This window comes from Ostrinia furnacalis, unplaced genomic scaffold (genome assembly GCF_004193835.3).
Source record: "Ostrinia furnacalis isolate ACB-3 unplaced genomic scaffold, ASM419383v2 OfSCF7664, whole genome shotgun sequence".
Taxonomy (NCBI): domain Eukaryota; kingdom Metazoa; phylum Arthropoda; class Insecta; order Lepidoptera; family Crambidae; genus Ostrinia; species Ostrinia furnacalis.
In genome coordinates this window covers 62,262-73,499 of record NW_021137903.1, presented here as the reverse complement: position 1 = coordinate 73,499, position 11,238 = coordinate 62,262, and the positions used below count along the sequence as shown (strand labels likewise).

General features: G+C 34.9%; 1 protein-coding gene across 1 annotated transcript; it reads left to right on the top strand.

The window, feature by feature from the left end:
• The first annotated feature begins 2,414 nt into the window (after nt 1-2,414).
• On the top strand, nt 2,415-9,120 carry LOC114365838 (uncharacterized). Its single transcript, XM_028322522.1, has 3 exons — nt 2,415-2,482; nt 8,111-8,211; nt 8,907-9,120. Exons 2-3 carry the CDS (start codon nt 8,117-8,119, stop codon nt 9,118-9,120), a joined length of 309 nt encoding a protein of 102 aa, XP_028178323.1. The 5' UTR covers nt 2,415-2,482; nt 8,111-8,116.
• The last annotated feature ends 2,118 nt before the right edge of the window (nt 9,121-11,238 follow it).

Genomic DNA, 11,238 nt, shown 5'->3' with positions numbered 1-11,238 from the left:
TGGGAGCTTTTTACTGCGATTTTAGAGCGATATTGTGTGGAAATCATTGTGGGAGGCGTATCTATGTTCAGCAATTGACGTCCTGTGGCTAAGATGATGATGATGATCCCGAACCCGATAGCGCAAAAAAATATAAGTACGTTAAATTAATTTTACATCTCAATTGATTTTTTGTCCTAAAATAGTATCTAAGTAGCTACTTTGACTGTCAATGTTGATGTTCATTTAAATAATAGGCTATGGTAAAAATTAACTGACATGATGAGAGGATACTTGAACTTTGCAATCCGGCCTTGATCATAGGTAGGTAGGTAGGTACTAACCTATTACAGTTTTCAGCTGTTTTCCTATTTCATGTATCTAGGTACCTAGGCTAGATGTTTTACAAACTTACCCCCTTACTAATAAAACTTACACGCTCGGTGATCAGTGTTTTAAAGTGACGTTTAGTATGGAAATGTCATTTTAAAACAGTGATCAACAACTGTGTAACTTTTTATTAGTAAGGGGGTTAATGTTTATTCACTGTGTGTTCATTAATAGCTTTATTACGAACTTCATACAGTTGCGCCTATTCATGTCCGTTTATTTCACTTTTTGTTTCATCGAAACAAAGACGTGTTTACAGTGGATAGAGCCTCTAAAAAAGAAACCTAGGAACTAAAAACCCCAATCGTTCAAGGCAGTAGAAAGGAAACGTACATGTATCGCTAAGCAGCCGCAGTCGGCTAAAAGTGGATCTCCCGCCAAAACGGAGTAACACAAAGTAAGTGCTCAGTCGTCCAATCAAAGCGGTTCGCGCCCTACGTCCGCTCACGCTTCTTTATCACATCGCGATAATGATTTCGAAGCGGTCGCACACGATAAACAATAACAAAATTTACTTAAAACCGCCCGCATTGACAGTTCGCTCATAGCACACCCGACCTTCGCGCCGCGAGCACATCCTCAGTGCATCCCGCATTAAAATAAATAAAATACACAATAAATAAAAAGACGAAAACCGCAGCCGGTTTGGTTCCTTCGCGTTGTTGATCGAAAAGAAGTAAAAAAATCAGGCGCACGCAAAACGAAACATTGTATCATGAAACTTCAGTTAAGTTTGAATGTGGTGTAGTTTTAAAATTAAATAAAGTTAACCGTGAGTTTTAGTGCAAGAAGAAATGAGTTAAATAAATGTGGATTGGGAAAGTGATTGCAAACGCACATCCTACAAACCTCCATTGATAGAATATTCAACAACTTTCGTCTGACCCGGCTTGGAATAAATGTAAGTGTTATTAGTTTAGTTGATTCCTATCACGTGTAATGGGGTTTACGGATAATAACCACAGATTGGTTGTTGCCGGTTTGCTGATAAAAAGTTATAAATGTCGGATAATTGTTATGACCTTAAATTCGGGTTTATCTAATCGAGTAAGTAACTTGTGTATAAACTCTTCGTGTTTAAAAAAAACTATTTAGTTTTTATAATTTAATGTCATTCAACTATTTTTTTCGTAATTAATGACCATGGCATAAGTAGCAGTGTTCGTATACGAAGTACAAACATGGTTAAAAGTTGAATAGAAACCTACTTATTAAACTATAGTTAAATAAATTACTTTAACATCTTCTAGCAGTTAAATGTTTATAACGACTTAGGTACTTACCTACTCATACCATATACTACGTATCTATTTAATTAATTTTTAAATATTTCTGTTTATTGCTCACAATTATGCATCATCATTTAATTATCAATTAATTGGTGGTTAAAATTCTGCAATAGCAATTAACATGAAAACTGTTGTTCGCGCCTTTTTGCATCAAAATAATTTAACATATTCCATAATACCAGGATAAAAACAGGTATAATTATCAACGACCTAATTTTGGTCGATAAATTTATTACCTAAATGATTGCAGGGTATCAAAGTAGGTAACGCTTATTTAGAGGACCAGGGTTTGATTCCCAGTTGTTGCCCGGTCATGACCTTTCAAAAGTTTGGAGGATAACTCGAATAAAATTACTTTATGGATGCCGGCCGGTTCCGAGTCATAAGTCTATGAAAGCCTAGATTGCCAGTAAATAATAACAAATCATGAATGTTTTGGTTACTTTTTCTAAGCTAAGTAGGTATTTCAAGTTTTGAAAAAGAAATCAGCATCCGTCGATCTTCAACTTTTTTCCGTTTATTATTTTGTTACTTATCATATTCGTATCCTGGCCCCTCTTGTGTGCCTCTGCTTCTGCCATGACCTTCTGAATTTCTAATTTATCTCTCCTTAACTTTATCTCAATAATTTGTGATCGGCTCTACACTTGAGCACAGACAAAAAATGATTTTAGCAATTCGCGTAGAACAGTGCCTCAGCGAGCGCAAAACTTTCTCTTTGACGTCATTTTACTTCTGTATCAACAATANTGCAAACGTATATCCTACAAACCTCCATTGATAGAATATTCAACAACTTTCGTCTGACCCGGCTTGGAATAAATGTAAGTGTTATTAGTTTAGTTGATTCCTATCACGTGTAATGGGGTTTACGTATAATAACCACTGATTGTTTGTTGCCGGTTTGCTGATAAAAAGTTATAAATGTCGAATAATTGTTATGACCTTAATTTCGGGTTTATCTAATCGAGTAACTAATAGGTAGGCACACAAGTTTAAAAAAAATAATTTCGATTTTATAAGTAATTTAATTTAATACATTCAACTAATTTTAGTAAAGACCATGACATAAGTAGCAGTGTGCGTATACGTAGTACAAAACATGGTTAATTGAATAGAAACCTACTTATTTAACTATAGTTAAATATTACTTTAATATCTTCTAGCAGTTTTAATGTTAATAATACTTACCTACTCATAGTACCATACGTACGTATCTATTTAATTAATTTTGAAATATTTCTGTTTATTGCTCAGAATTAAGTATGTGTTACGGTCAAAGTGATAAATGTGAAAATTATGAATAATCGCCGGTTATTATGAATAATTACCGCATGATTTGGTAAATGTGATTAATATGAGGTCATTTATGTGTGTATAAAACTAAATAGGCGGCTTAGGGGTGGCCCAAGGGCCACCCCCGCCGCACCTTAACCTATTTTTCGCTTTAAATCAAAACATTATGTTATAGGCATCATCGAAAAGTAATATTATGCAAGAAACATTCCAAACTCATTATGCCAAATTATATTAATATACGATATCAAAACGTTCAAAAGTTTGGCTGTACACGAGCATGTACACAAGATGTTGTTCTCTTTTATGAAATTTGTTAGTACTAAGGTTGAATTATTAAATAATCACTGTTAAATGTGATTAATTTATCACTTTTACCGCGACTGTCGGTAATTATTTATAATAACCGGTTATTATTAATAATTTTCAATTTATCACATTAACCGTAACATATGCATGATCATCATTTAATTACCAATTAATTGGTGGTTAAAATTCTGAAATAGCAATTAACATGATAACTGTTGTTCGCACCTTTTTGCATCAAAATAATTTAACATATTCGATAATACCAGGATAAAAACAGGTATAACTTCAACGACCTAATTTTGGTCGATAAATTATTACATAAATGATTGCAGAGTATCAAAGTATAATGCTTATTTGTAAAATGGACCAGGGTTTGATTCCCAGTCGGTGCCCGGTCATGATCTTACAAAAGTTTGGAGGATAACTCGAATAAATATTACTTTATGGATGCCGGTCGGTTCCGAGTCATAAGTCTATGAAAGCCTAGATTGCCAGTAAATAATAACGAATCATGAATGTTTTGTTTACTTTTTCTAAGCTAAGTTATTTCATGTTTTGAAAAAGAAATCAGCATCCATCGATCTTCAACTTTTTTCCGTTTATTATTTTGTTACTTATCATATTCGTATCCTGGCCCCTCTTGTGTGCCTCTGCTTCTGCCATGACCTTCTGAATTTCTAATAAAATGTATCTCTCCTTTCTCAATAATTTGTGATCGGCTCTACTCTTGAGCAGAGACGAAAAATGATTTTTAGCAATTCGCGTAGAACAGCGCCTTAGCGAGCGCAAAACTTTCTCTTTGACGTCATTTTACTTCTGTATCAACAATACCCTTTATGGATGCGCCGCGTTTTCGGAAACGTTTATAAAATAAGGCTAACAGGCTTATTATAAGAAAACTAAAAAAAATTGAAGAGACTACTCGAATTTATAATTGAGAAGAGTCATTCTTGAGAATTCTTGAGAGTCTTCTAAGAAGTGCCCAAAAATAACAGTTGCTGAAAACGAAACCCTAATTCTGTTCTAACTACCTACTTCTTTAAAAACATTTAGTTACCTCTAGGTCTCTAGGTACTAATAAAATACACAAGGACCACACGAGGGTTTTGTTGACCCTTTGGAGGTCAAAACGAGGTAGCCGGCTTGTTATTCAAAACAATATGTTTACATCATATCGATTCGCTTTTGGCTTGGTGTCTGTATATGTGCAGGTAGGTAACTTTGCATTGCATCTATAAAGTATATTTAATAACTTTGTCTTGAGGTCTTGAGTCATGGCAATAATAATTTCGAGAAATTAGAATAAACCAATCGTGTCTGTAACAACTTATTTCAAAATTTTTGTTTGTAGTATTCTACTTATTAGTTACTTACTTATTAGTATCTAAGTAAAACGCAAAAGTAAAAAATTCAATACAAATCGACATCATAATAAACGTTTGTGTTATTGTGGCAATGAATGGCCCCAACCACGCCTCTAAGACGACCTATTAAATCAGTCATTAGCTTCAAATTCTGTACGAGCCATGAGTGTTCGTAAAGTGTGACCTCAAAACAAGTAAGTCATATACATACAATGAATTTGTTATTTGAAACGTTTTAGGCGTCGATTAGAATAAAGTTAATGCTAATATGTCTACCTATGTTACAAGTATATTCGTAACTACAAATTGACTCTATGTAAAGTAAAGGAATATCTCCACGTTTACCTTTCAAAAGTTCATATTCATAGTAAAATTCAATGAGTAAGCCAGTTCATTCTAATCGATAAAAGACTGCATTGATAGGTATCTTGAATAGTTAATGTGAACTACTTGCATAATTTATGCGAAACCACAGGGCTGGCAGGCGATTAGCATATCTATTCAGAATAACAACGGAGAAAGTTAAGTAAACCCTGATGTGTTATTGAACAGGAATCCTAGCAATATTATGAGAAGATGGTACTCGTTCTAGATTGCTTTAAATTGGTGTTGTTTGTCTCTCGTTAAAATAATTTATAATATTGGTCTTCTTTATTCCATATTGGATCTTATTAGCGTGCCACAATAGCTAACATATGTATGACAGTAGCTTTCTGGTGCATTTTATGAAGAGTATTCTGTATGTAAAAGGTTTTTAAAAACTGCTTCTAAGCCTCGTTCTTCTATAATTTGGGCATTTGCAAATTGCCAAGAAGACTTGCTTGGATATTTTAAAATTGATTGAATACTGTCAATAACTTTATAATTTTACATGGGCCATGGCGAACAGCAACTAGGTTTCTTGACCCTTAATAATCTTTGTGTCCTCGTAGGTATGATATTCTAGTCGTGTTTAATATGTCGTGTTTAATATAAGTAAAAATGTTGTGTGCTCTACTTCTTGTTGTTTGTAAATAAAAACCGAAGCAAATATTCAATGAATCAAGGCCTGTACACTAACGTATTACTAATAGTCGATCAGTCAGGGTATCAGACATTGTGTAAATATGCTAATAAGTATGTAGATAAGGTTATGTGCAAGTATTAGAAATCTAGGGCATGTTGCCTTTATTATGTACTAACTTTATGTTCATAAAAAGGAAACATTCCTCGTTACTGTTACTGCCTATCGTGGAAATAATGGAAAGCTAATGTTATATAAATATTATTTATTAACTAGAACCTATGTCGTAATACGGATGAGTAATATAATTTTTATAATAGGTAGGTAATTAGCTACACGACATAATTATTATCGGATTTTTTAGTCGTAAGTAAGCATACTTACATGACCTATTAATTAGATTTACTAACTATAAAATAAAATCATCTAAGTAAGGTGGACATGGATTTGGATGAAAATTAGGATAGCTTGGTTTGTCTTCCCTTAACGTCGTTAAGAACTATAGAATCCTGCATTTAGTTGGCTTGTTAAGTTTTAGTTCAATCATCATTAAAAAACTGCCGATCATTTGAGTATTTAAGATGATTGAAAATTATGCCATAGAATGTTGAATAAATCAAGCCCATATTGCTGCAGTCGCGTTAATAGGATAATCACAGAAAAGACGTCAATAGTTATACCATATCGCGTGCGCGTGCGACTGCGCGAAGCGTGGTTATTATCTGTTCCGTCAGCTGGTTCCGCTGATAGCTTGTAGAAAAACAAACATTATTTTTTCCTAGACAGTTAAACAAAATATATTACGATCTAGTTATTAATTATTTTCTAGATACCAAAAATTGTTGGTCTTCATATCATAATTATGGATTACTACTGCTTAGTGCTGAGGATACAATCCCGGAGTTCAGTTCAAGCCAGCAATTTCACATGTGTAAACTCTTACAACCCTTTCAAGGTAGGTAGGTACAAGTGGATAGGCATATTCTTGGCAATCCCGCTTCATCATAGAACGCATCTGCAGCTTTCAGGCATAGCTTCAGGTGAGATTGCGATCAAGAGTCAACCCACGAGTATATCTCAAGACTTGCTGACTGAGGAGTCGCTTTTTATGGCACACGTAGCATTGAGACATCACAGCTTAGTTAAATCCAAACGACTAAACGTAATCACACAAGCCAATACTTTTGGCTCAACTCATTGTCCGCCTAGTGCTAATTCCTTAATGATGCTCCAACAAGACAGTTATTGGTACAATAAGTGTTTTATGATGTGTTATGACAGTTGATTGGTCTCGCGGAAGTATTGCGGCGAGTTCCGCACCGACTTCGTTCCGCTACCGTTACGGGCGTTACGCTCACACGCGGGACCCGCGGCGACGGGAACCGACCGGAAGCCGATCGGCAGGGAAACTGCTTGGTTCTAGATTAGTCGTCGGACATGCACTAAGTGCATCATACAGAACGAAGCTCAAAACTTAACTAAATCTATATCTATAAAAGCGAAAGATCGCTGATTGACTGACTGACTAACTCACTCACTCATCACGAAATCTTAGAAACTACAAGTGCTGGAGTTTCAAATTTTGCGTGGGGGTTCCTTTTAAAACGTAGGTGCTCACTAAAAACGGATTTTACGAAACTCCACCCCTAAGTCGGTAAAACGGGATCCACGAGTTCCTTGTGGTTGTACCTATCTAGGATTTATAATAAGCTCTAATAAAAAATGATTATCAAATTTCCTTTATGAAGTAAACAAACATAGTAGGCATACTGGTTATGGTCAGCCCAGCAATTTGCTATGGCTCTATTTGTATAAAGGCATAGTTTGTGTTGCCACCGAGCCCATTGTTTGTGTTATCACACATAATTTAGACCGATGCAAACAACTGTATCGATTGCGACAGTTTCCTCTTTGTTATGTTGGTACATGTGTTACTTAAATGTTTACCTACACACGGGATATTTTTCCTTCCAATACCCATTTAGTGGAACGTGGTATTCTAAAGGAATATTGTGTAAGTTTCTTAAAAAAAACCTATTTTTTTTGTGAGTCTGTACCGATATTTGTTTATAAGAGTTATGTACAAGTTATGTAAAAGTAAGTAGTTTCTTTGTTAAGTAATGCGCCTTTACCAAAAGTGTTACTATCTTCTCATCTTGGGAATAAACAAAATCTAATACTTATTAGGCTATTTCTGGGCCTGAAGTTCTGGTTCTGGCTACTTTTTCCCGAGACCATAGAGCGTTTTCAAGAACTTACAGACTTTTTGGTGGTCTATTTAAGATGACTGACATTCACTAATAAAAAAAAAGTTAAAAAGTCCGCGAAACCATACGTCAAAATTATCTGTAAAAAAATTATAAACTTCAAAATATAAAAAATATAAATGAAACCATGAATGAAACCAAATAAGTACATACAAGTAAACAAATACGTTAAGAAACAACAACATATTTTTAACACCGTTTTCCTCCTTCCAGGTAAACATGGGCAGCCGATGGATTCTGTTGCTCGTGGTTGCAGTGAACCTGGTGCACTGCAATGAGAACGAAATCAAGGATCCCACGCCAATTGTGTATGAGTAAGTGTAGAATAATAATAAATTATTAAGTGAAAACTCATAAAACAGTCATAAAGTGATTTATTAACTGCAAGTGATTAGGTACCTGTACCTATTATCAAAAATTTATAGACTATGAGCGAAGTCCATCTCGAAAGAGACCTTTACTAGTAGATATTGAGCACACAATATATTTTCTCAACGTCTTGTGTTAGGTATGTAAGAGTATGTAAGTCATGTATCCGTTTTTAATGATGAATTTGAGGGATCCGCTAATGTACTTAACAGACTATTAGATTGCATCGTCCATGAGTGTTTTTGCAGATGTCTTTGAATCGACTTTGAAGATACTTTTTGTACAGTCATTCATTATAATTATCAGTTAAAACAATTAGTATCGGACATCAGTTCTTAGTTTTTTAAGTGTTTATGACGTTTTGAATAGATATCGTACTTACCCGTAAAAAATCATATCAATGTTACCTTCCAAGGGTTCAAATAATGTTAGATTTTTTTAAAGATTTCACTTAACCGTTATTGTTCAAATAAGTAAGTTTGGATGTAAAATCTTGTAAACATAATCTCTTATACTGGCCCAATATCTGCGAATAGCCAATTAAGACAAGCATTTTAACTTGGTTACATATTTACTTAAAAGCATTAACACAGAATAAATAATAGTACCAGCATTAATTTGTTTTGAATTTCTTTTGCAGACCATCATGGGTTTTTAAATGCATCCCGAACGTGGGTTGCCAACGAGCAGCGCACCCTCAGTCGATGATGACCACAAACTCTTCGCACGTCTTCTACGACAGCATAGATCTGTGCAGGACGGTCTGCGGAAGATTCGGGGGCATCTGGCCCAAGCCGCTGACGGCGGGACTTAGCATGCAGACGGTGCAGATGCATCCTACGCATCTTAGGTAAGTCTTCAGCATCATCCAGATGATGATCATCATCATCAAGTCTTCTTCAGTATTTTAAAANAGAAATCTTATTTGATACTCAATTAGGTACCTACTGTGTTTAAGATTTACTAATTCGTTAAGCATATTATCATATCGAAACCATGTAGGTAGCATATCGGAAGCATAATCAGATAGTGCCAATAATAAAAAGTCTATTTTTTTATTATCTAGTAGATATTATTATATTAACTACCTGACGGTATTTTTGATCTCAATTTTAATTAAATGTTTGGATGTTCAGAAAAAAGTACATGTTACCAAATAACACCTTTGTTGATGAAACGAATTTAGTGTATTTTATTGTTAATCAATTTAAACTACTATGATATAAATTTAAAAACATAAATATTATTATTTACAGTAAAAATGTAAAACTGTCACATCCGTGTCATGCACTGTCACAGCCGTGTTTACGTAGGCTATTTTGTTTCCTTTCCGAGGGCTTTAAGGTTGTCCATATACATCAAAAGTATGCTTTTGGTTTATACTTTCGATACACATCGCAAAAAGTTAAAAAAAAAACATTAATTTTAAAAAAAATTGGCACAAATTTAAGAATGGCCCATTTACACAAGCCAATACTTTTGGCTCAACTCATTGTCCGCCTAGTGCTAACTCCTTAATAATGCTCCAACAAGACAGTTATTGGTACAATAAGTGTTTTATGATGTGTTATGACAATTGATTGGTCGCGCGGAAGTATTGCGGCGAGTTCCGCACCGACTTCGTTCCGCTACCGTTACGGGCGTTACGCTCACACGCGGGACCCGCGGCGACGGGAACCGACCGGAAGCCGATCGGCAGAGAAACTGCTTGGTTCTAGATTAGTCGTTGGTAATGGACTAACACCTGTATTCACAAACGATGCTTGTTTAAGTGAAGCAGCAAATCGAACGCACAGCGTTGAATAGAGCTCTGTGATTCGTTCGTGTGTCACCCTGCGCGTCAACGCGCACAGTGAGGCCTCATAGTAATGTTTGTGAATACGGGAGTAAGTGCGTATTTGTAGAACGAAGTTCAAAAGTCGACTGAATTTCAAGCATGAGATGGTTTAAATAAAATTAGAAGAAACTAATTTTGTGAGTCTTGCACATGTTAGCCACATATAATCCTACATAGGTTTAATTAATAATCAAATTAAGTATTTAATCGCACCGTCACAATTGGCTACACTGTCGTAATCTTACAATCCTAATTGTTTTAAACCCACCTTGATTTAAAACTTTTTCCGAGTATCAACAGAATGGGAGAGGCCTGTGTCAAGCAGCACTGCTAGGTATAATGTATGATGATAGAAATTTAGGTGAACGTAGCCAGTGTATTCGTATTGATTCGTAAATGACATAATTTGTGCTGTTACTTTCACTTCCTGCTACTTCTAGTATTGATTGAAATGGTAATTTTGGAGGTTCCATGTGGTTGTTAATGTAGGGTTTAAGGTCTAATAAAAAACGACCATCAAATTCCATTATGTAAACATAGTAGGCATACTGGTTACAGTCAGCCCAGCAATTTGCTATGGCTCTATTTGTATAAAGGCATAGTTTGTGTTGCCACCGAGCCCATTGTTTGTGTTATCACACATAATTTAGACCGATGCAAATAACTGTATCGATTGCGACAGTTTCCTCTTTGTTATGTTGGTACATGTGTTACTTAAATGTTTACTCACGGGATATTTTTCCTTCCAATACCCATTAAGTGGAACGTGGTATTCTATTAAAGGAATATTGTGTAACTTTCTTAAAAAAAACTATTTTTTCTTTGTGAGTCAGTACCGATTTTTGTTTATAAGAGTTATGTAAAAGTAAGTAGTTTCGATTCGACCAATGCGCCTTTACAAAAGTGTTTCTATCTTCTCATCTTGGGAATAAACAAAATCTAATACTTATTAAGCTATTTCTGGGCCTGAAGTTCTGGTTGTGGCTACTTTTTCCCGAGACCATAGAGCGTTTTCAAGAACTTACAGACTTTTTGGTGGTCTATTTGAGATGACTGACATTCACTAATAAAAAAAGTTAAAAAGTCCGCGAAACTATACGTCAAAATTATCTGTAAAAAAATTATAAACTTCAAA